The sequence below is a fragment of the Pygocentrus nattereri genome, chromosome 18 (genome assembly GCF_015220715.1).
Source record: "Pygocentrus nattereri isolate fPygNat1 chromosome 18, fPygNat1.pri, whole genome shotgun sequence".
Taxonomy (NCBI): domain Eukaryota; kingdom Metazoa; phylum Chordata; class Actinopteri; order Characiformes; family Serrasalmidae; genus Pygocentrus; species Pygocentrus nattereri.
Window position 1 is genome coordinate 3,723,880 of NC_051228.1, and position 26,675 is coordinate 3,750,554.

Consider the following 26,675-nt stretch of genomic DNA (forward strand, 5'->3'; position numbering starts at 1 on the left):
CTTCTCTCTTCTCCTCCGTGGCTCTGCTTTTCCTCACTGCACAGGAGTATCGAGCTGAATATATTACCATCCAGTGTAGACTAAAGCAAAGCAATGCTTACACAACACATCTGCACCAAGTCGATACCAGCTTGGCACTAATCACCCTAGTGAGTCAAACACAAAGCAGAGAATAAAGAAGTGCATATGTGTGTATCAGGTTCTCTTCAAGGGACCAGGATGAGGACAAGTCTTTATTCTGTGAATGTTGAGAGCTACCAGTTTGTTTTAGCTGTACTAGTCAAATGAAAACGACGTTAAGAAATGAGATCATAATAAAAATGTACAGTATCTTTCTTTCTACCAAACAAGACTATGTACAACACTGTGCAAAGGTTAGAATCTACCGTTTGTACAGTTAGTTTCCAATTCAAACAGCCCTTAGCTTTCATTATATTTTCATCATTGATATTTCTGAGAAGACTGGATATAAGACAATCCACTTACACAAGAAAGGGGAATGTGAAAAGAAAATAAGTGAAAGAATAAGAGTTTCCAAACTGAAGAAATTATTAAAAAGACAGACAAAATGGGAATCCCAACAACCACCTGCAAGATCTGATAGAACACCGAAAAATAGTAGCAGTAGTATTTTAACCTCTTACCAGGCCATAAGCCTAAATACAGGCCCAATGTTTTATTACACACTAAGAAAAGCTCCATTTGTATGCATTGTAGTCCCTGTAGTTACTGAATTAAAGGCCTTAGTATGTAAGAAGCCTTTTCAGAGAAAACCAAGCTATATTTTTGTTTCAGATCTGAAAAATTCACTGTGAGAAGACGCTCAATGCTATAAGGCTGGCAAAAAGCACATAATAAGATTATGAAATGGATAAAAAAGAATGCTATACCTCTGCATTGTTGAATCGTGAAAAGTGGGAAAGGTAACTAACTTTGTGATGAAAAAACTATATTTATTTTGCAAAACTAAAAAGCGAATCTCCTGAAAAGATGGAGGCTGTGATATAAGCAAAACACGAACACCTCACATTAAAAAATGAATAAGTTAATGGTTGTTTTGAAAGGAAATTCGGTGAATGGAGGATGGCGTTCATTCCAAACATAACATTTAAAAAAATTCAAATCATGATAAAATATCGCATCTTCTATTTACAAACACAAATGCAGACTGAAAGTTTAGAATCTGCACCTTCAATAGAATTTGCCATGTGGAAATAGCAGCTAATGATTCATACAACAAAGCAAGATGCTTTTATTTTCAGCAGCAGAACTTCAGCAAAAGACTTCTAAGGGATGCGGCAACCAGGTACACCAAATTAATAGATTTCCGCCCTTCCTTGTCCATCTACCTCACTGTCCATTCCAGCTGTGCTTAATCAGACTGTCAGTATTTCAGTCATCTACCACCCAGGAGATCCACGCCTTCTGTCTAATCTCTCTAATGGGACAGCAGATCGATCCCCCTCTGTCTGTCCATATCTGTGAGGACTACTGAATATGAACACTGTGCACTCACTGACCCAACCTCAGTCCTGCACCATGACATTCAAATCTCACAGGAGAGAGGTAACCTGCTATGTTTCCATTATTACTCTCCTAGGCTCCCAAATCCCTGATAATCCCAACATTAATTAAGAATACACTATTTATTTGTGACAAGGTCATTAAATGGCTGGAAATTAATGACCTGCTCCATCTCACCTACTTATTTGGCAGAAGGTGAGGGAGTGTTTGACCTGCCTTTGTACAAATTAGACTGTTAACAGAGGTACTCAGGCTTGTTATGAGGGCAAAATGTCACAAAAAAGATGAGCAATTACACACCGAGGATTAAATGCCCACCAGTCACAACTATAGAGTTGGTTATTCATTCAGCCTAATAAGAAACTGTAGAACAGACTCGGTTTATATCACAATACCTACATTTAGAGTCGGTTATTCATTCAGCCTAATGAGAAACTGTAGAACGGACTCGGTTTATATCACAATACCTACATTTAGAGTCGGTTATTCATTCAGCCTAATGAGAAACTGTAGAACGGACTCGGTTTATATCACAATACCTACATTTAGAGTCGGTTATTCATTCAGCCTAATGAGAAACTGTAGAACGGACTCGGTTTATATCACAATACCTACATTTAGAGCCGGTTATTCATTCAGCCTAATGAGAAACTGTAGAACAGACTCGGTTTATATCACAATACCTACATTTAGAGTCGGTTATTCATTCAGCCTAATGAGAAACTGTAGAACAGAGTCGGTTTATATCACAATACCTACATTTAGAGTCGGTTATTCATTCAGTCTAATGAGAAACTGTAGAACAGACTCGGTTTATATCACAATACCTACATTTAGAGTCGGTTATTCATTCAGCCTAATGAGAAACTGTAGAACAGAGTCGGTTTATATCACAATACCTACATTTAGAGCCGGTTATTCATTCAGCCTAATGAGAAACTGTAGAACGGACTCGGTTTATATCACAATACCTACATTTAGAGTCGGTTATTCATTCAGCCTAATGAGAAACTGTAGAACAGACTCGGTTTATATCACAATACCTACATTTAGAGTCGGTTATTCATTCAGCCTAATGAGAAACTGTAGAACAGACTCGGTTTATATCACAATGGTTGATCAACATGTTATTATTGCATTAGATGGGAGTTATATAAGTCTATAACTGTACATACACTTTCTCTCGACCCACATGTGGCTTACGGCCTGCCCCCAAAGATAATATTTGGCAAGGAGAGCAGTTCAGCTTAGTGTAATGAAAATGCAGCATTAACTGACAGAGTAACGGCTATAAATGAAACATAAAAATACAAACTCCACTCTAAAGCACACGTAGGTTTTTACGATGCTCAAATTGTTATACATTCAGAATATTATTATCCATCCATCCATTTTCTAAGCCGCTTCTCCGTCGCGGGGGGATGCTGGAGCCTATCCCAGCAGTCTTCGGACGAAAGGCGGGATACACCCTGGACAGGTCGCCAGTCCATCGCAGGGGAATATTATTATTATTATTATTATTATTATTATTATTATTATTATTATTATTATTTTATCAGTTCCAATCCTGAAATCTAGGGCTTGCTGCCACACCCTCTGGACCTCCTGCATCTAAGATCGCAACATGAATGAATGCAACTGTGGGTGGAACATGGATGCAGGGCTCAAAAGAGGCAAAAGAACGTTAAGGTTTGTTAAAATGTGGTGTCGATAACTCGGCAGGAGACTCAAAAGACTGCCCATGCTCTCCTCTTCCAAAATAAACTGAATTACAGTGTCAGTTAATAATGAGGCACATCTGGGAGTTAATTATGTGTTTGCTTGTCGACTTGGACTGAAGGGTGTACTTGATAAACACAACATTAAATTACACAGGAAATTCTCTCTGCGAAAGCACAGACGGGAAGGCCCTTCAGTCATGACCCCTGACTGTTCTGCCGGCTGAAACAGGTTCTGGTTGGCAAAAGATGCGCAATCTATGACTGCGTATCATTTCCCGGGTTGAATCTGAGACTCATGGCTGCCTCACCAAGCTGCCGTTCTTTTAAACCCAGTCACTGAGGCCTGAAAAAGGTCAACAGTAAACACCGGTGTCTCAGATGTGTTTTAACATCATATCAGCCTTAATCCAGCTCAGTCTGTACATGATACAGACAGACAAGGTCTCCTGCACTTTTCACCTAAGACATTCAAATGTACAAAGCATGCACCAAACACCTCACCCACCCCAACTCCCCCCAAATGTTTGGGAATAACATGAATATCACTGTTATCAGAAGAAAACCTTGTATGTCCATTTTTGTAGTTTTTTTTTTTTTTTTTAGTTTTTGACATAATTTGTTATTTTTCAGTTTTTGACATAATTTGAAAATACCTGTCACTCTTTACATTGAGTTTAAATTTCATGATGAATGAACCAAAGGAAATGACTCAAAATGACTTGGAAAAAATTCTGGTTCCATTGACTTACATTAAAAGTAAACAAGTTAAAACAATAAAAAAGTTTTTTCCTTCTCCTGTAAAGTTACTATTTTGGAGAAGGTTTTCTTCCAACAACAGAAATGTGGTGTTTTTCACGCTGATTTTAAATAAAAGGTATATATATATATATATATATATATATATATATATATATATATATATAAAACATAGGTAAAATAGAAGATCTAAGCTAGTATTGGTTTGGCTAAAGGACAGTTGGAGAATTTATTTTTCTTTAAACAAACAAATAAACAAATAAATAAACAAATAATAGTGCGCAATCACTTGTCATATTAATAATTGCTGTTATTTTATATATAACTACAACTTATACACATACACAAGCTACTTTATCCTGTTGGATGCTGGAGCCTACCCCAGTGGTCATTGAGTATACGGCGGAAAACACCCCGGACAGGTCGCCAGTCCATTAACAACTTATACAGTGCAAATTGAAATATTACAAACAAGTGGTATCTTTAAATTGTTTTCTTCAATATTCCTGGACTTCTGTGTGTAAGAAGTTATTAAATGCTAAATAATATATTATAATTATTTATTTACTGTCCCTGTTGTCAAGTAATCTGCTTTGAACTTTCTAAATTATTTAATATTCTTCTACAGCTCCTTTCATCATTACATGCTTCCATTCATCAGCATGTCTGTCACTGCAGTATTACACCTTTATTTTCAGGTTTTTTAACCATTTTGATGCATCATGTGCATTACCAGTGGTGTAACTAAGATCTAATGCCCAATAAAAGTCCACTCGTGACATTTGTATATGTTTATTTACCAAAACAACCATTCACAATTTTTACATGACCATGTTCCAAGCTTTTCTCATCCCACAGAACCAAACAAGCTGTTTTTGTTACTCTGCCTTTCAGACTCTGTTCTGATATCCTGCAACACCCTTTATAATTCCATAGTGCTGTAATACACTGATTTGTGCAAAATGTTTGCTTTTGTAACAACAGAATAACAGTAATTGTTGTTTTTTTTTTAACAGGCTGTTTTTCCACTTTTTTTTTTCCCAAAGTGAACCAAATGTTTTAAAACTCTGACACTGTTCGCATGTCAAATTTTCACTCTCACTGCCTGGCCTGCCCTGCTGGGACATAGTGTGGTCTCACCTGCAGCACTGGACACGGTTGGCCAGTTCTGCACCAGCACACCCTGCGCGCCCTGCATCACTGCTGAAGACTCTTCCATGTGAACAGAACTGTGAAACAACAAACAAACAACAAACGTCATCCACTGAGAACTACGCATGGTTCAAAACAGTAAGCACTTAGAACACTAATCATCTCAATAAACTAAGAGGCTGCCGTGATTCAGTTTTAAGTACAATAAGCTGTAGACCAGGAATATGAAGCACTGTGCAAAGACCACATTTCATTGATTTGCTTCCCTGTTTAAATGATAATTAAGTACATGTTATTCATTTTTCAAGAGACGTTTATGACAAGATAAACTTTAAGAAAAGGAACAAAAATAAGTGAAAGAAGCAGGGGTTTGAAAAAACTGTGTGTGATGGGGGGGTGTTCAAAAAAAGTATTAAAACATAAAGAGTCTCCTAACAACCACCTGGAAGACCTGATAGACCACCAAGAGATCACTAAGATCATGAGAATCATTAAATGCAACCAACCAATGCAGTCTATATATATAAAGCATCTGATTAGACTGGAAATTGAATGAAAGGTGGTCTCTGACTTTTGCATGGCACTATAAGTTTATGCTCTTTGAGTGTGTGTGTGTGTGTGTGTGTGTGTGTGTGTATCTGTACATGTGTGTCTGTGTGTTACGCCTCAATTATTCTGCATTGGCTGGCATTTGTATGCATGTTTGTGTGTTCGGGTCGCTCAGTGTGGCTGTGTGTGTGTGTGTGTGTGTGCGTGCGCCTCTTGAAGGTGCATGTCGGACTGTATGTGATCTGATGCGTCTGCAGTGTGTATGAGACGACACGCAGAGTTGCCATGGGTTATTATGGTCTGTTTTTGTGGCACTTTCGTTCCTGCGAGGTGCGGTGAAGTGAACGCGGAGTGACAGAGGAGACGGCTAATAGACACAGAGGGACCGGAATAGGAGGAGACAGACAGAGAGGGTGTGATAAAACAGGCAAGAAGTGGGAAACAGCAAGTGAAGGCAATGAAATGGAAAAATAAGACTGAAAATGTAACACACTGAATTTACTTGATTCAACCGTTCAACTGATCCAAATTCATTTTCACTTATTTATCATCTATTGCCGTCACGCAACCATTGCCGGCAGTGACTAAACTGAAACATAACATGTAGATTTATGTGAAGTAAGTATAGTCCTGTGCAAAAATCAAAGACCATAGTTCATTTATATAATCTCCAGTCAAAACATCTATTGTGTTATTCAAGAAAACATATTTTAACAGAAAATTACACTGAAGCTGAACAACCAAATATTATGAGTACTACACACTTAAAAAGATGGTTCTTCAAGGGTTCTTTAGTAAAGTAAATGATTCTATTTAGAACCATGAGTTCACCCATTCTCCATCAATCTAAAGAACAATTTTACCATTCAAACTCAAAAATCACCCTAAATAGAATATCATAGTTTGAAGAATGTAGAGGTATTGGCGATGTCCTTGATAGACTCAGAAAAGGGCATAATTGCAGTGGGGAATCTTCAGAGCCTCCTAGTCCTTCAAAATATGCATGTTTGTCCAAATTGGTCTTATTTCTTTGTTTACATTTTGGTTGGAATTAAAAGGGCTTAAATCTTGAAACGTCCAAATTGAAATGAAAATTGACCAGTCAGTTTTTTTTTAGATACAGCCAAGTGAGTTCTCCCATTGGTTAGGACTTCAAGAGCTGGACTGAAGATCTTATTTGACAGATTAACTGCCAGCATAATTAGGAAGTGACAGTAAAAAATAATCAAATAATTACATTTAGATTTACAATGGAGGGGACCAATTTTGAGAGATTATCTCAGGACTCCTGTAAGTTCGAGATACATTGACTGAATATGTGCGGTAGGCTAACCTTGTTTCAGCCAATTGCTTAAAACTGAAAACAGTGGCAGCTCAATTTCAGGACATTTTACTGAAGAAAACTGTAACATATAAGGTAAAAATATATAATAACAGCACAATGTTTGAAGTAAAACATATGGAATGCCATAAACATGATTCAGATGACCATGTTTAATCTAGAATGGTCTAAATACGTTCAGTTACTTTAGTGCTAACATATTATTAGAAACCCCATACAGGTGCTAGCAGAAATTGGCATTATCGTAAAGAAGTGTTTCTTTTCTTTGTTTTGACAGATGTTTGACATGTATGGCTTAAACTGGAAGCCCAGCTCTAATTATCATATAAAATATATCTTCAAATAGCTCACCCTAAAAGCCATTACGCCTCAGCAATTTACTGTCATTTTCCTCTGCTGCCTTATTCAGCCTCTTAACTCTTGCACCTCTCTTTTCTATTTTATCCCAGTAGAAACACTATAGACAGGCTATAAAACTGAGCATTCACATAAAACCATTGCAAAGTGAATGATATACGCGCCACACCAGTGCAGCACATTAAACGCAGCTTTACAAGGAAGCTGTTGCTTTCTCCATGGGCATGACAGCAAAGGCCTTCAGTCCTCAAACAGCCTCAGTGCTGATTGCCATGGCAACCACAATCTAGACAAGCACCCGCACGACTGCCAGGCGCTGGGTTCTGCCATAGTGTTCCATACATCCATAATGAATGTAAGACATGTGGAGCTATGAGGCAGTGGGTATAGCAGGGCATCTGCAATGCAGCACAGGGTGTGTCCAGCACCCCTTGCTCTGTGTGTATGTGCGAGACACAGAGATCGGGAGTGGGATAGATTTCGGCAAATCGTTTGAAGCTGGAAATTAGCCTCTACTCTGCAGTGGCATGAATAAGATCTGGCCATCTGTGATGTCACAGAATAGGAAGTTGTTAAAGGTAAAAACTAAATTCTCCAAACGAATTAGATTATGTAGTGAATTCAATCTGAATAATTAGGTCTAAATAATGTCACTGAATTATAGATTAGTCACACACAGTTTCAAAACAACAGGGAAGAACATGGACTGAGAGATAATGGGTCATATACAAGTTTTAGCCTAATTATGCCCATAAGTGCATAAGGTTGTTGGGAAACTCTATGACTAATTTAAAATTCAGTACCTTTTATTTAGACCAAATTAGTCCGATTTAATTGATTTTAAATACTATGCATGGGAAAAGCTACAGTGGTGCTTGAAAGTTTGTGGACCCTATAGAACTTTCTATATTTTTTTGCATACATTTGAGCTAGACCTTCAACAGATTTTCACACAAGTCCTGATAGTAGATATAGAGAATCAAATTAAACAAATGAGACAAAATGATAGACTTTGTCACTTATTTATTGAGGAAAATGATCCAATATTACAGATCAGTGAGTGACAAAAGTATGTGAACCTTCAATATCTGGTGTGACCTCCTTGTGCAGCAATAGCTGCACCTAAATATTTCCAGTAAATGATGATTAGTCCTGCAGATCGGCTTGGTGGAATTTTAGCCCTTTTGGTGGGTTTCCTCCCATGAACTGCTCGCTTCAAGTCTTTCCACAACATTTCTACACTGTTAGAAATAAAGGAACCATGCAGGTACACGATTCGTTCATCAAGGTACAAACCATGTAAATGTTCCCTCAAAGGTACAGCAGTGGTTTTAAGGTCCAATTATGTACCTTAAATAAGTTTTTCCCAATGGAAAAGTAGATATCTGTATCTTTTTATAAACTAATGTTTTAAAACAGAACCAATAAAAAGCCTGGAGGCGAGGCGGGGTGTGTGGAGTCAATACATCTTAGAACATATGCTTTCAGTGGATTATGGTTCAGCTATGCTCCCTGACTAAAGGTACTGAGATGTACCCGTGAGGGTACCACCCCAGTGACAAGAAGGGTACTGCCCCAGTGAGTGTCGTACCTTTTTTTTTTTTTTTTTGAGAGTGTGTAGGATTAAGGTCAGGATGTTGACTCGGCCATTCCAATTAATGACAACAAGCCATCCTGGCCCAGCTGCAGCAAAACAGGCCCAACCCATGATACTACCACCACCATGTGTCACAGATAGGATAGGTTTTGTATGCTGGAATTTAGTGTTTTCCTTCCTCCAAACATAATGCTTCTCATTTTAACCAAAAATATCCATTTTGTTTTCATCTGTGCACAAAACACTGTTCCAATAACCTTCTGGCTTTTCCATGTGATCCTTAGCAAAGATTTTCCATGTGATCCTTAGCAGCGGCTTTCTCCTTGCAACTTTGCCAAGCACACCATTGTTGTTCAGTGTTCTCCTGATGGTGGACTTCAGCCACTGCGAGACAGGTCTGCTAATCCAAAAGGTTCACACTTTTGCCACTCACTGATTTGTAATATTGGATCATTTTCCTCAATAAATAAATGACCAAGCCTGATGTTTTTGTCTCATGTTTTAAGTTTGGTTCTTGTTATCTATTTTATGTATAGAAATATAAAACATTCTGAAGGGCTCACACACTTTTAAGCACCACTGTATGTTGTGTATGAAACTGGTGTGGGAAAGCCCATGTTTCATTTGAAGGAGGGTTGTGCAAAACAATAGGTGGATATTTAAAAAGCGGCTGAGTTACATATTCCGCTTGATTTGAAGTTGATTAGCTGTAGACACTGTTGCACGGAGTTTAAAACTGGGCATACATTATCAGTAGTGCTCCAAAAGTATATTCATGGAAGACCTAACTTCAAATAGAAGTAGACACAGAGACTCAAACCTCAAAAATGTACTGAAACAATATTTACAAACAGAATAACATTACTCAACACATTTCATATACACAGAAATGATTAGGCACAGCTCAAAATTTTGTTTTTTTCAGCCAGAGTAGAAAACCACCCTTGTAAGATGTATTAACACTGTTGTCTGTTCACTCTTTCTGCTTTTACTCCCTGTGACTCACAAGTGCATGCAATTAGTAGGCGGTCCTATGGATGGTTTGCATGATTAGCTACAGTCTTAATAAACTGAACGTTAATTTCAGGTGTATTATGAGCCCATATCAAGGTTCATTCTGTGCTGTGTTTTCTCATGCACTTACATCTGGCCCAGTGTAATAACCTCCAGAATGAATGGCCATATTAACAAAGGGTCATGGAAAGAGATTATGAATTACTGGAGAGTCAAGAAGAAAGATCATTGAATTACTGGGTGTCAAGGGTACAGATCATTGAATTGTTGCTTAACAACTCCTGAAAGGTGGGCACATTTCCAAACAACTGGTCTTGTATGTGTTGTGTATATATATATATATATATATATATATATATATATATATATATATGTGATCAAAGGTACATGGACACCCCTCCTAATCCAGCTATTGCTACCAGGTGAAAATGATCAAGCACATAGCCATGCAATCTCCATACACACTGACAGTAGAATGAGTAAGTAAACTTATACCATGTAAAAATAATCTATCCTCTGTTGTCTCACTCACTACAGAGTTAAAAATGCTGGAAGTAACATCAGCACAAGAACTGGGCATCAAGAGCTTCAGGAAATGGGTTTTCATGGTCCAGCAGCTACATACTAAGATTGCTATGTACAGTGCCAAGCATCGACTGGAGTGATGTAAACTCTGGAGCAGTGGAAACATGGTTTCTGGAGTGATGAATAACTATCTGATGGACTATTCTGGTGGTATTCTGGCAGTCTGATGGATGATTCCTGGTTTGGTGGATACTAAGAGAATGCTACTCACTGGAATGCATAGTGTCAAGAGTAAAGTTTGGTGGAGGAGGGATAATGGGCAGGGCTGTTTTTCAGGATTTGGGCATCTTAGTTACCTCTAGGTACAATGACATTTTATACAATTATATGCTTCCAACTTTGTGTCATCAGTTTGAGGAAGCACGACTGAGCCCCTGTGCACAAAGTGAGCTCTATAAAGACATGGTTTGATGAGGTTGGTGTAGAGGAACTCTACTGTCTGGCACAAAGCCCTGACCTTTGGGATGGATTAGAAAAAGGAATCTGAGCCAGGCCCTCTCGTCCAACATCAGTGACCTCACAAATGCTCTTTTGAATGAATTTGAATTGTGTCCAGACCTCAACATCACTGAATTTGTTTGAGGTTACTTGAATTGTAAGAAGAAGAAAATGCAAAACCAATTTCTAAGACTGAACTTTGGAGAGGTGGAAAAATATAGAAAAATATAGAAATAAAGTTTCTTTAAAAAAAGCAATTCTCCTGAAAAGAATGGGAGCTATGATGAAGGCAAAAGGTGCACAAGACTGATATTACATTTAGTTGTTGGGAGATCTGTGCGATTTTTTTCTGCCCTTAAGTAAATGTATATGTTTCCACACAGATGCACGAGTGTGAATATAGGTGATGTGGAAGGAGAGAAGGTCTATTTTGAGGCTCTGATGACTAATTTTGTGAGAATTTATGCATTTAAATGGGCTCTCAGAGTGCACACTTGAGCTAGGAGTGTGTGTTTATGCAAAGAGGCTTCCTTTTTAATATGTGTGTTAGAGAGTGTGCGTGTGTGTGTGCAGTTCATCAGCTGACTTGTCCTTCATGCTCAGTGCTGAAGGACTGTGTATCTGGTGCAGGGAATGCTGATGACCTATATCCACCACATCACTGCAGATATCCACACTGCCGAGAAGAGAACAGGCCTTTAGCTACCGGACATGCTCCAGTGTGTGCATGGGTTTGTGTGTGACTGCTTTCGTGCATTTTCAGCACAAAATATATCCTGACATCATAAGAAAAAAAGGAGCAGCAAAATGGAGAGAGAGGAAGTGGGATGGATTTCTGTAAAGTGACAATTAGCCTATACTCTACTAACAAAAGCTCCATGTTTTGAATTTTTAAAACTGAAAGACAAAATAATTAGTTTTTGATTCTGAGGTTAAGGCTAGAACTGGGTTTAGGCTTAAAAAATATGAGTTAACATGCATTCATAAAACCTTGTATTTTCATTTTTTTGACAATTTGAAAACCGCTGTTGACCTTTATCTTGTGTATCGCTGCTGTTGGAACAAAACCTCGTATCTCCATTCTTGTCGTTTTTCAGTTTTTGACATCATTTGAAAATATCCATAGTCCTCTATATTGTGTGTAAATTCCATGATGATTGGACCAAAAGAAATGACTTAAAATGACTTGGAAAAATGTCTGGTTCCATTGACTTACATTAAAGGTAGAGTATGTTTTTTTTCTTGTCCTGGAAAGTTACAATTTTGGAGATACGAGGTTTTGATTTGACAACAGTGGTATAAATTTCATGATGAATGAAGTGAAAGAAATGGCTAAAAATAACTTGGAAATAAGTTTGGCCTAATTGACTTACATTAAAAGTAAGATAGTATTTTTCCTTCTCCTGTAAAGTTATAATTTTGGAGATCTGAGGTTTTGTTCCATCAACAGTGATATATTGACGTTATTATGATATGAAGTTTACAGGAGAAGGAAAACACCTACCTTACTTTTAATGTAAGTCAGTGGAACCAGACCCCATACATACATACATAAATCTTTTGGTTTTTCTCAGTTATTGACATAATTTATCATTGATGTCTGTGTATGTGTGGACAGTTGGCTCACATGGAGTTAGAGGTCATGGTGGGCTACTGGTGGTCACATTGTTTGCATTGTTTCTGCACTGCAAACCAAACATCTCTCCCCCTTCCTATTATCTCTATCTCTCTTTTAATCTCTCTCTTACTCTCTCTCTCTCACCTACACCATTTCTATCACTCTTCTTTTTCGTTTCCATTGGTCCATTCATTAAATACATTGTTTTTCAGTTATTAAATGTATTTTTCCATATTTGTCCATAACTGTTGATATGTTACAGTGATGCTATGAAGTATAGGTACAGTTTAAGAACCGAGGAAACAGGCTGAAGCCGTTTTAGAAGATTAAGAAGGGCAAAAGTGCTTACCTTTGCACTCCTGCCCTCAGAGATGCAGAGTACCTCCAGTCAGCATTCGGTCCCTTGGGCTGAGAGAGAAAGGGAGAGAGAGGGATAGAGAGAGGGAGGTGGGACAGGGTTAGATAGGTTCTCATCAATAAATCATGGAGTTCTGTGTGAGTCTGTGCTCCCTGCATTCTCATATGAGCTGCACCTACCGGGGGCCGGTGATAGGCTCTGAGCTGAGCTCCATGACTCTGAGAGCTGCTGTTTATGCGTTCGTGTTGAGAGCTCATAAGCTCATGAAGGAGCTAGAGGCTGTTCTGGTGAATTACTGCCACATCAGTCACCCAGCACATGAGGTTTGTGGGGCTGAAACCTCCAATAGTCAATCACCCACTCTTTCCACACTTAGTCTGCCCTCCCTTTTACACCCATCCAATCCTTAACCTCCATCTATCTCACTGCCTCCTGTGTGCCAGGAACAGATTAACTCTAGCCAGGGATGGATTATTGATCGAGCCTTTGGGGTCTGTGCCCAGGGGCCATAAACTCCAAGGGCTGTGGTCGTTGGAACACCTAGCATATTTTACTACAGGAACAAATGTTGGATGAACAAATGTTTTTTGAATATGTAAATATTCAAAAATCTTACACAGAAAAGTTATAATGTAGATACAATAGCATATGTGGGGGGCCTTCAAACACTCTTGTGCCTAGAGGCCTTCCAAGACAATAACCTGTCTCCAGCCACCACCTTTTTGCCATATTCCTCCTATTTCAATGCCAGGAAGAGACACTTAAGAAAACCAAGAATGATTCTTCTATGTTGGTGGTTTTATGACTGGTTCTCAGGGACCACAGGATGGTCCACATTTTCCCCTGTGTTATTAGAAGTCCACAGGAGTTGGGATCAAGCAAAAAAATGTGGACCGGTATTTGAAAACCACTGTTGTATTGCTTTGCTCAAGAAGTCCTTTGCTTCTTTATTTTTAAAGGTGTTCATTATATATACATCCCTACACCATGACCCACTCTTCACTCTCCATCTACACTCCTCTTCATCTGAGCATCGACCTAAACAATGCTCCTCAAGGCCCCCCCCCTCCTTTGCCCATAGCCACCCCACTCCCCTCTTAACTGAATGACATCATCTCAAGAAACCAGCTGATCCCTTGTAATGTGATATCAGCATCCTCTATCCCTCCAATCGAAGCCATTGAAACCACACTCAGCACTGGTCAGATAGAAGCATTTTGTCCTGCAACCCAACACAGTTTCCCCATTATGAAGCTGTGGGGTGAGAATTCACTCCTTTTCATCTGCGGGCTTACATAATGTAATAAACTGCAGAGAGCATTGATGGACCTTACAGGAACTGAGCATGTAGAGAACTGGACTGCTCTTGGAACTGACATCCAAAAGATCTATAAACACATTTCAGCATCATAATAATGTCCACAAACTTACACAAAATATTGCCACAATAAGGAGAAAACTTCTGAAAAGGTAATTTCATAAATCATTCCAAGATATGTTGGACCAACATCTATTATGGGAACTGTGGGCTGGTATCCAGTATTTTTCATTAGCATATCTGCAGATGCTGATGAATATTTATAACATTTTGAACTTAACTAGATCCAACTGGATTAGCAGTGCAGTGAAATGGAACACGTGTTTAAAAATTTAGTCAAATGAATAAAATGTGGATATTTTAGGGCAATAACCCAACAATGTTCTGCTTTTCTGGAGTAAAATACATACACCATCAAATATCGCTTTAAATCCTCAGACAAACCTGCTGTGGCTGTCTTTTTGTTTTTGTTTTGTTTTTTTTTGTTTGTTTTTCCAAACCAATATTGATATGACTGTGATATCTTCATGCATCCCTAATTTCCATTGGTCAGCTGGCATTTTGAAAAACATAAACAATACAAACAGTAAAGATTTTATGAGGTCTTGATATTACATTACTATATATTATTTCAGCAACAGGCAAGCAATGCTAGAACTACAAGGGAGATCCAGCCAGTCTTTTTTTATCCGTCCTAGTAAAGAACTGGGTTGGGGAATATGTGCTGGGCTGAGGCATTAGTGAGTGCCCCAGATAAATTGGGTAAATAATGTTCTTTAATCAGGTGAATTCAGAGGGGAGGGAGCTTGCGCAAAGACTGCTTTCTCCCACACAATCTAATTTGCCAGGCTGAGAATCAAGGGCTGGAGGTTAATTTCTTATCTGAGGCAGACGGCTTCTGGTCTTAAAGCTTCTGCCGTACCCAATGGATTCTACGCAGTGCACAATTACTTATAGGCTGGTGGTTTTAACTTCAGCTTGGCCCCCTCCCTGACTATGCATCCTTTACCCTAATACTGCAATGCTGTTAAGACTTTGCCTTGTGTAAACCTTCCATGGGTCAAGGGTCTATACATACAAGCCATCTCGTTCAAGCCAATTAAAACAGAACTCATGTATCCCTGCCTGTTCCACTGAACATGACTTCACGGCAATTAGATAAGGACAAAAACGTATCAAATGAACACAAATGTAGAACACAGCACCAACATCCCTTTTAAGTGTGCATGAGTGTGCAACAAAAAGCATTCTGTTGTAGGCCAGTCCAAAAATGCTGCCTGCCAAGGTACAACTGTGTTTGCTGATCTATTTAGGGCACTGCTTTTTTTTATCTTTTACAACTGCTGGCAATGAACCAGCCCCAAAAAAGAGAGCTAAAAGCAGATATTGGAGGGTGTTTTGATGTCTTGGTTGTTTATGTGCTTTCAGTAGTTTCATATACATTCATGGCAATATTTTGGCTGCATAGAGTCCAATATGTTTATAGCTTTTGAATTAGAGCCAATACCTTTGGTTTCTCCCTAATGTTCCCTTGAGATCCAATAAGTTTGTCTATACAGAGAATACACAGACTAAACCATATGTATATAATCCAGGAAATAAGTAAGGAATAGCTAGAATATATAAAAATACACTCCCAAAAAAAGATGGTTCTTCCATCCGAAAGGGTTCTTTAGTAAAGAAAATGGTTCTATATAGAACCATGGACACTCAAAGAACCCTTTGCATGTTTAAATGGTTCTTTGCATCATGAAAGGGTTCTTCAGATTGATGGACATTGAGTTGTAGATGGTTCTGTATAGAACTATTTTGAAAAGGTCCCAAAAGGGTTCTTCTATTGTAACAATGTCAAACTTGTAACAATAGCAGAACCCTTTTTGGAGGCTATATAGAACCATTTACATCACATTCTCTCTCAATCTGATGAACCTTTTCATGATCCAAAGAACTCCTTATTTATGCAAAGGGTTTGTGGTTCTACTGAGGATGACAGAATGAGTCGAATAGAGAGAGACAGGTCTGGGTGGCAGAGAGACAGCAGAGAGAAGCAGTTCAACAGGGGAATGTGATGACAAGTTCAAATGCAAAAGCAAATCCCTTATTCATCAGAAATGAGGCACGTCTCCAGAAAGTCTTAGCATTTGACAGTAATGTGGTATGAGTGCTGAAAAGCACTGTTGGAGAGTGCAAAAGGAAAAGAACAAGGTCAAAAGCCTCCACACAGGCTCCATATCTATTATAAAGTACTGCCGACAGGTCCTACAAGTTGAGTAAGGTATTCATATTTCTGAGGCTAAAACCATTAGACATGGATATTATGCTCTAACCCATAAAGATTTGATTCATCATGCAAGAGGACACTTTATGCTACATCCTTCCATCACAGAAAGACAGACACTGAAGGTGAAACACACCTGTAGTGCTGCATCTGGCATGCTGAGTCTGCGCACAAAGCCGCTGCCGCCCGTGAAGAAGCGCTCCGAGCCCCAGGTGCCGCTTATGGGCCGACCCGTGTTGTAGAACATGAACGTGTCACTGCCAGATGTGGCAGTCAGACAGGTTTTATAGCAGTAGGTCTTGGTCAGAGAGCCGTTTCCACGGACCTCAATGTAGTGTGGTTCGACTTTCAGATCACGGCGGAGAACCACATTGTTGTTGGCTTGCGACCCTCCACCGCCACCTCCTCCAGAACCACCCTCCTGCGAGCTCTTCTGGGACACGCAGCAGGGTGAGCAGGAGCCAGGCTGAGTGCAGTAGGCATGGCAACGGACGATGGCCAGGACCACCACAGTGACAAGGAAGACAAAGGTGGTGGCGCTGAGTGCTACAATCAGGTAGAGGGTTACGTTGGAGAACAGCAGCGTGCTGTGGGGCCGGATGATCCTCTTAGGGTCAGGCATGACCTTGGGAGGGACCTCCATCACTGCAATGTTGATTGTGGCAGTGGAAGACAGTGCTGGCTCACCATGGTCCTTCACAAGCACAGTGAGACTGAATGAGGTGGAGTTGTCTTCCAGGACCCGGCGCGTGGTGCGAATCTCCCCTGTATGTTCATGCACTTTGAACAGGTCAGGATCAGTGGACTGGTCCAGCACATAGATCAGCCAGGCATTCTGTCCGGCATCCGCATCATAGGCTACCACCTTGCTAACTAATGCACCTGCTTCAGCATTCTTCAGCACCGTTTCTGTAGAACGTGTCCCGTTAGCTGGAGGGCTCACAATCTCTGGCGGGTGGTCGTTTTGGTCCATCACATAGATGTAGACTGTGGCTACACGGCTAAGAGGTGGAATGCCACCATCCTGAGCTTTCACCTGGAAGTGAAACTCTCGCAGAGACTCGTAATCGAAGGAACGTAGGGCATATGCCACACCGGTGTCGGGCTTGACCGACACATAGGAAGTGACGGGAATGCCATGGTTGTTGTCATTCAGGACAGTGTAGGTGATGCGGGAGTTCTCGTTCACATCTGCATCCTGAGCCTTGACAGTGCAAAGAGATGCTCCAGGTGCGTTGTTCTCCATTACATACACAGTGTAAGACGTCTGCTCGAAGCGTGGTGGGTTGTCGTTAACATCTGCCACATCTATCTGAATGGTCTTCTGGGAGGAGAGGGGAGGTGTGCCGCCATCAGTGGCACTGAGGGTGACGTTATAGGCTGATACGGTCTCGCGATCCAAGAAGGCAGAGGTCACTAGCGTGTAGTAGTTCCTGAAGGACTTGATTTTGAAAGGGAGGCCTGGTGGGATCTCCAGGGTCACCTGCTTGTTTGGGCCGGAGTCCCGGTCTGTCACGCTGATCAAGGCCACCACGGTGTCAGCGCGGGCATCTTCACGCACCGGGCTCGACAAAGACGAAAGCACAATCTCCGGAACGTTGTCGTTAACGTCCACCACCTCCACCACCACTTTGCAGTGGGCTGCAACTGCAGCCGGCCCTTTGTCCATGGCTTGGATATACATTTCATATGAGTTGGTGTCCTCATAGTCCACGTTGCTCCTGACCCGGATTTCTCCGGTGTTGGTGTCCATGCTGAACATCTGCCGGACCCTTTCAGGGGTGTAGCTACTGAATGAATAAAAGACCTCTCCATTAGTGCCCTCATCTTGATCGGTGGCGTTCAATTTAATCACGAGCGTGTCTTTAGGCGAATTTTCGAGCAGTTTCACTTTATACACGGAGCTGTCAAACACCGGGTTGTTGTCGTTCGAGTCCAAAACGCGCACGTTGATCGTGGTGCTTCCGCTAAGGGCCGGCGTGCCGCCGTCCATCGCCGTCAGAATCAGCTGATGATGCGGCGTTTGCTCGCGATCCAGCGGCTTTTTGAGCACGAGCTCAATGTGCTTGCTGTTAGACGCCGGCTTGTTGGAGTCGAGCGCGAAATGCTCGTTCGGGCTGAGCCGGTAAACCCGGACTGAATTGGTGCCAGCGTCCGGATCCTGCGCGTGCTCGATGGGATAGCGCGCTCCCGTGATCTCCGACTCGCTGATTTCCAGCTGGTACTCGTCCCTGGGGAACTGGGGCGCGTTGTCGTTCGCGTCCACTACCTCCACCTCGACGCTGTGTGCCTCGGAGGGGTTTTCCAGACGCGCCTCGAGATTCAAAACGCAGCTGCTCGCGTCGCACAACGCGTCCCTGTCGATTCTCTCGTTCACGAACAGCTTCCCGTTCTTTGGGTTGACGTCCACGTACCGTTTGCCTCCATCAGACGTTACCTTGATCTTGCGGGAGGGGAGCTTTCTGATGTCCAACCCCAAATCCTGCACAATGTCACCTACAATCGCCCCGTTGTCCATCTCCTCTGGAATGGAATATCGGATTTGTCCGAGTGCAAGGCCACAGCATAGGATCACCAAAAATGAAATAGGCACGTTTCTCCCCGGGCAGTTACATTTCCCGGCGAGAGCCATCTCAAGATCATGGGATCCGCAGGCGGATTAGAAGCAGCTCTCCGTCTTTTTCATCTGCAGTATATCTCGCCTCCCTCCGCGGCATCAACGCGGGGCTAGTTGTTTTCCCCGCTCGTGTGCGCGATGTTTTCGCTCGTAAACGCCGTTTGAGATGTGCGCGGATATTCCTTGGATGCGTCCATGTTTCCTTTGTCCGCGCGCTCTTCCTTTCTTTCTATTTTTTTCCCTCTGCGCGCCGCTGACGGGTGTGTTTCCACTGGTGCTGCTGCATCTCACCGTGCGCGCGCTCGACCACCATCCCCTCCCCTCCCCTCCCCTCTCTCTCTCTCTCTCTCTCTCTCTTTCTCTCTCTCTCTCTCTCTCTCTCTCTCTCTCTCTCTCTCTCTCTGTCTCTCTCTCTCTCTCTCTTTCTCTCTCTCTGTCTCTCTCTCTCTCTCTCTCTTTCTCTCTCTCTCTCTCTCTTTCTCTCTCTCTCTCTCTCTCTCTGTCTCTCTCTCTCTCTCTCTCTTTCTCTCTCTCTCTCTCTCTCTCTCTCTCTTTCTCTCTCTCTCTCTCTCTCTCTCTTTCTCTCTCTCTCTCTCTCTCTCTCTCTCTCTCTCTTTACCCTCTGCATCTCTCTTTCTCTCTCTCTCCCTCTCTCTCTCTCTCTCTCTCTCTCTCTCTCTCCCGTTACCCTCTGCATCTCTCTCTCTCTCTCTATTTCTCTCTCTCTCTCCCGTTACCCTCTGCATCTCTGCACCTCTGCTCTTATAAAGCTCTAGAGCAGCTTTTCTTAATGCTTTACCTTCATTAGCACAGCATACATCAAATACGGCACGTCCGAAACGGAAAGTGGCTTGACCTCTTAATGCATTATCACTGAAACTGAAATGCGTTCTTTGCATTTTCCCTCATTTGACATGGCACAGCAGCATTTCATGGTCACAGCAGCAGCTGGGATCCATTTCCTTGGATTTGCTTGCATTGTGCATTCTGGTCACAGGATTCCATCCAAATATTGTAACTACAGCCATAAATATTACACCATGCAATTATATCTGCAAGACAAATGATAACCAAAGGCCACTGGTCAAATTGTAACAAAACCTAGTCATTTCCTGACTTTTCCACCCCAGAAGTCAATCAATACAGTAAAGTCACAAAGAAAGTCAGCAGAGGGCACTCAAAGAGTTGCTCAAAGGCTGCCACCACTGTGGCTGTGAAGCACAGGTGATGAGACAAGTTTTGCAGCTTTATTTTCCTCACCAAAAATGTGGAATCAGTTCCTTTGGTGTTGTATCAATATACCATGGCAACGATGTAGAACAAGACGGGGGGAAACACAATGAATGCTCTTTTATTGATCAAACAGCAAGGGAGAGCTGTGACTAAGAGCTACTGAAATGGCCAAGGTAGCAGGCAGGTCTCCTCTAGCCATACATTGTCCATTCATGGTAGCCACACAGGCACAACTACTCCACATTTTTGATGCATCTCCTACCACAAGCATGGTGCCTATTCAGAGCCTTCATGACTGGCCGCTCTTCATGGACACGCTTCCCATGCTACCACCACAGTGCAAGCCAGTAGCCGGATACTACAGTATTTTTTTTCCCCATTTTTGGCATTTGACAGCGCTACTGTTGTCCTAAGAAAACCTTGTAAAAAAAAAAAAACTTGAAAAAGCCTATCAATGGAACCAGACATTTCTCCAAGTCATTTTGTCATTTTGGGCTGTTTCTTTTGGTCCATTCTTCATTTACACACAATGTAAAGAGCAACAGGGATTTAAAATTTCCAAAAAACACAAAATGACACTGTAAAGTTACTATATATGTATATATATATATATATATATATATATATATATATATATATATATATATATATATATATATACATACACACACACTAGTATTCCTATACAACACTGATGACTCGCTCTCAAAGGTGCTGGGTACCGTACAGGCACCCCTTCTATTGCCTTGTCAGCCACTATCTTCTCAAACATGGTCATTATTCAGTTGTCCCAAAGAGTGACAGCCCAAATAAGTGTGTCAAAAATTATTAATCATGAAAGGAATCCCCCATCCCCCCACAATCATCACTATCCCCAACCCCACCATCATCATCACCATCACTATCATCATCGTGTCGACGCTTTGACTCCAGTCAGACTGGGTTGCCTGAGGCAAGCACTCTTCGCCTCTATCAGCACAGTGAGCTCATTTGTCACTCTGAAACTGATGACATAAACTGACCTCTGTTAACTGCACTCAGTTAATCCCTCAACACACAGAGCTGGAACAATATAACTGAAAATGAGTTAAACTATTAATAAGTTACACATTTTATGATCAGTATTGGTGTAAACAATGCTGTTTATGAATGCTTCATGTTATGCAGTTATTTTATAACTGAAGTGTGGGACGTTAGACTGGAAGAATTATAAATTCACATCCCCACCTTCTGTTCCCGTGACAAAGGGTTCACAATTCCCACTGCATCTCCATCCTGTTCCTCAGTCCTACTACAGCAATGAGGGTCTGGCCTTCTAGTTACAGTCAGAAGCTGCCCAGAACTCCAGTCCAAGTTTTCAGAGTTCTCACCCCTCCTTCAATCAGTCTTCCCTCAAGCTACCACATTTACATTTATAGCATTCGGCTGACGCTCTTATCCAGAGCGACTTACAATTTGATCATTTTACACAGGCAGGCCAAGGCAGTGTTAGGAGTCTTGCCCAAGGACTCTTATTGGCGTAGTGTAGGGTGTTTGCCCAGGTGGGGATTGAACCCCAGTCTACAGTGTAGAAGGCAAAGGTGTTAACCACTACACTATCCCAACCACTATGAAGGCATGGTCTGAACTCACAAGCATTCATTTATTATTAAAGTTAAACCATATAACATTCATTTGCGGGTTTGCACTATCTTTCAAAAGTGTTATTCAATAATAAGTCATGCAGTACATATAAAAATGTTATAAACAAGACACTGAAATATGAACTAATGGTGTAATGTAAAGCATAAGTCTACAAAGTGCCTGTAATTCCCTACCAGCAATCATGTCCTACTTAAGTATTAATTATTTCTTTGTATAAATGTACTGAGGATATTTGATTGTGAAACACAGGGCTCTGATCAGACAAATGGGGCTCTCTTGCTCTCTCTTTTGTGTGATTTGTGTACAGTGTTTTGTGCGCAGGAGCATTGTGGTTTGTTTTTATTGATCGTCATAATAAAGAAAGACAGAAAGAAAGAGGAAATAAAGGTCACAGAATGGCTAATTTGTTCTGGGTAAATCATACACTGTAGACAATGCATCATTCATTAACTCATGAAATCAGACACAAAGCTCAACTGCTCATTTCTACTATCTATGCATTGATTCATGTGATGTTCTGATGGAAAAAAAGTATATATATATATATATATACACTCACCAGCTACTTTATTAGGTACACCAGTTCAGTTGCTTGTTAATACAAATAGTTAATCAGCCAATCACACGGCCGCAACTCAGTGCATTTAGGCATGTAGAGGTGGTCAAGACAACTTGCTGAAGTGCAGACCGAGCATCAGAACGGGGAAGAAAGGGGATTTAAGGGACTTTGAACGTGGCGTGGTTGTTGGTGCCAGACGGGCTGGTCTGAGTATTTCAGAAACTGCTGATCTACTGGGATTTTCACGCTCAACCATCTCTAGGGTTCACAGAGAACGGTCCGAAAAAGAGGAAATATCCAGTGAGCGGTCAGCTGTGTGGACGAAAATGCCTTGTTGGTGTGAGAGGTCAGAGGAGAACGGGCAGACTGGTTCCAGATGATAAAGAGACAACAGGAACTCAAATAACCAACCAGAATCTCTGAGGAACGTTTCCAACACCTTGTTGAAAGTCTGCCATGAAGAATTAAGACAGTTCTGAAGGCCAAAGGGGGACCAGCCTTTTACTAGCACCTAACTAGCACCTTTTACTGTACCTAATAAAGTGGCCAGTGAGTGTGTATATATATATATATATATATATATATATATATATATATATATATATATATATATATATATATAAGCATCTTAGCTGGTCTCCTCAGCAAGCAGGTGTCCTCTTCCTACACAGCTCTACTTGATGGTAGGCACCCAATCCATCTAACCAGCCCCAGCACAAGTCCAGCACAAAACAATACAAATAACACATTTACTGTAAACCCTTATAATGTCCATATTAATGTCCAAATATTATTACTTATGATGTCCAGGGCAGTCGTGGGCTGGAGGGTTAGGAACCCAGCCCTGTGACTGGAAGGTTGCCAGTTTGATCCTCAGAGCTGACAGTACATAACTGAGGTACATATGAGTACATATGGATGTGTGGGAGATGTCCTAGCACTAGCCAGTAGCAGGATGCCACAATATAAAGAACTGCTGAAGTTCTATGCCACTTAAAGTTTCCTAGAATCAGGCATCCAGGTCAACAATCACATCCTTATTTTTAAGCTATAAGCTTTACTTTTAAGAGTGTAATCTGTGTTATTTTGTACTTTTCTTCAAAGACGTGCTATCAAAAGTACATTTTCTGTCTATCCTGAGTTCAATATTGAGAAACTAATTACAGTTTTGGCTGAGATTTCAACAAATAAAAGAGATAAAGTACAAAGTACTGGGATACACCAACCAAATGCGACAGCAAGTTACACTCTCTCTCTCTCTCTCTCTCTCTCTCTCTCTCTCTCTCTCTCTCTCTCAGTGACCCTCTCTGGCTCATAACACATGAAAAATTAAAGAGAATAAAGGAGTCTGACACTACTTTCAACCTAGAAACCCCAAAATACGGTGCATATTTAATATCTAAAATAAAATATTCTGCCATTCAGTCTTCCAAAAACATCTACTGACCAAAATCCACCAAAGTCAGAAATAAACATACAAAATCACAATTACAACAATCACCTTAGCTGCTTTGCATTTTAGCCATTTATTAGCAAAATTCTGTTGTCGGAAGAAAACCTCGTATCTCCATTTTTTTCTTTTCATTTTTCAGGTTTTGACATAATGTGAAAATGCCTGTCGCCCTTTACATTGTGTGTAAATTTCATGATGAATGAACCAAAAGAAACGGCCCAAAATGACTTGGAAAAAAGTCTGGTTCCATTGACTTACACTAAAAATTCCTTTTCCTATCTCCCATTTTGGATATACAAGGTTTTCTTCCAAGAACAGTGAGATGGTTTCGGTAAACGTGAGCCTGCTGGCATGCGATAAAAGAGCACCGGTGACATTTCCAGGCGTGGCTCTTTTATCTGCAGGACCTGTTTGTGTTTATTTGAATCCGATAGCAAAGGGAAATGGGTGTAATCCCATCATTTACACAGGCCAGCAGGCTCCACATACCTGGCCCCTTCAGTGCTGAACACAGCCCAAATCTTAAACTACCTCCGCTGTAGCTGCGTTCTCTTAGTGATCTCATCAGGCGGCATCCGCTCCCATCTGCTCAACACTTTTAGGGAAAGAGGATTAAGACATCACGGGCTCTCCTCAGAAAACAACACCCTGTTCCACATAAACTGACCCACAAACAGCTGACCCAAAGGACTGGGCAGCCAAGTCCATCCTCAAAGTCCACTTTACCAGGACAGCAACAGAAATATTGCAGTCTAATACACTCCTCACATGTGGAAGACCTCCACTTTTCCTCTGTCCTTTTTTTGGCTTGGACATACATTATGTCAGTGTGAGCCATCTTGAACTGGTACTGAATCTTTACATTACATGGACTTTTTAAGAAATGTGTGGGTGCTATGGAAACATTCTTCACATCCACACACCTCATTTACAAAACTGGTTCTGTATGGAACATTCTACCGAAAGGTTCCGTAGGAAATCAAAATATGGTTTGTCCATAGAATCCATTCAAAATCCCCAAGACTTCTTATTCTTCACACTAATGTATCTCACAATAACGACTCTTTGTAGAACCATATATTTAAAGGCTATTTAGGAACCAAAAGTGGTCACTTCCATAGCAGTGGTTCTTAAATTGGTCCTCAGGGCCTTCCATCTCACTGGGGATCTGGGGAACCTTGAACCACAGTTCTACAGCATTGCTGCAAAGAACCCACCTTTGAGTAAGACCTGATCTTCAGTATGTTTCTATACATTGACTGAACCTGTTGGTGCCCTGTATCTCGTCTCTGGCCTCTGACCGAGTTTGAAGACGGTTTTGATCGCGTGAACTCGCGCCTCTCCCCGTCTCTGGCCTGCCTTATATAAGTGTGCTGGATTTGAGTGGAGGTGCACCCATCTGAGAGAGACCACGCACAGCCTGCACCGGCACTGCCCTCAGCAAGGACACACACAGAGCACTCCAGAGTGCACTGAAAACATGTCTCTCTCTCTCTCTCTCTCTCTCTCTCTCTCTCTCTCTCTCTCTATGCTCTCATTTATTATCTCTCTTTCTTTCCTTTTCTCCATAACTCCCACTCTCTTTCCATGGCCTCACTCTTTCTCTGCTTGTCTGTCTTTCCTTCTATTTCTCTTTTTTCATCTCCCCTTTCTTCCCCCATGTGCTCTCTCTCTCTCTCTCGTTCTCTCTCTCTGTTTTCTCTCTCTCTCTCATTCTCCTCCTCCTCTTTTTTCTCTCTTTGCCTCATTTCTCCCCTACTTCCATTTCCCCTCTTGTTTCATCTCTCTCTCTCTCTCTCTCTCTCTCTGTCTCTCATTGCTGCTCTCAACTCTTTCCTTGACTCAAGTGCATTCCTTTTCTCGTCTCCTTTTTTCCTCCCTCTTTCTCTCTCTTGCGCTCTCCTCTAAAACCTCTTGACCCATCTCTCTCCCTTGCTCTGTTTTCTCTCTCCTTCTTTCTCTTCATCTCTCCTCCTCTTTCTCACTCTCTGCTCCATTTCTCCTCATCACTTTCTTTACTTTGTCTTTAGTGATTGTTCTCTTTCCTTCTTCCCTTTCCCTCTCCATCTTTCTCTCATATTCTTTCTCCTCCTTCTCTCTCCTGCCCCCTCACTCCACAGCATGTCTCTCTATATACCTTGTATCCCTCCCTCTCTTTATCTATTTCTTTCCATCCCCCTTTTACCCCCTCTGTCTGTCTCTTCCTTTGTCTGTCTCTTCCTGTCTTTCTCTCTCTGTCTCTCTCAACTCTTTCCCTCAAGTTATTTTTTCTCCTTGCCTCCTCCTTCTCTCCCTCTCTCTCTCTCTCTCTCTCTCTCTCTCCCTCTCTCTCTCTATTTCTCTCCCTCATCTTGCTCTCTCTTCTCCATTTCTCCTCATACCTCTATTTTCCCTATATCATCCCTCTGTCTGTCTGTCTGTCTGACTCTCTCTCTCTCTCTGCTCAATTTCTCATGCTCTCTTTCTTTCTTCATTTTATTTATCTTTTCTTTCAGTGATAATTTCTTAATTACTCTTCTCTCTCGCTCCTCCCTCTCCCCACAGCACATCCTTCTCTCTTTC

The 26,675-nt window shown here is 41.3% G+C and overlaps 1 protein-coding gene across 3 annotated transcripts in view; it reads right to left on the reverse strand.

Moving 5' to 3' along the window:
- LOC108437803 (protocadherin alpha-C2-like) overlaps positions 1-26,675 on the reverse strand; it is a 334,331-nt gene that overhangs the window by 292,157 nt on the left and 15,499 nt on the right. Inside the window, exons 1-3 of one of the 3 annotated variants that reach the window (XM_017715171.2) lie at positions 16,744-19,527; positions 13,003-13,061; positions 5,142-5,230 (exon numbers count right to left, since the gene is read on the reverse strand). The exons of 1 other annotated variant lie outside the window; for it this stretch is intronic. In XM_017715171.2, the coding sequence (XP_017570660.1) occupies positions 5,142-5,230; positions 13,003-13,061; positions 16,744-19,239 (2,644 nt within the window). In that variant the 5' untranslated portion in view covers positions 19,240-19,527. Of the gene's footprint in view, positions 1-5,141; positions 5,231-13,002; positions 13,062-16,743; positions 19,528-26,675 lie in introns of those variants that run through there. One more of the 3 variants, XM_037547175.1, reaches the window with a different exon arrangement.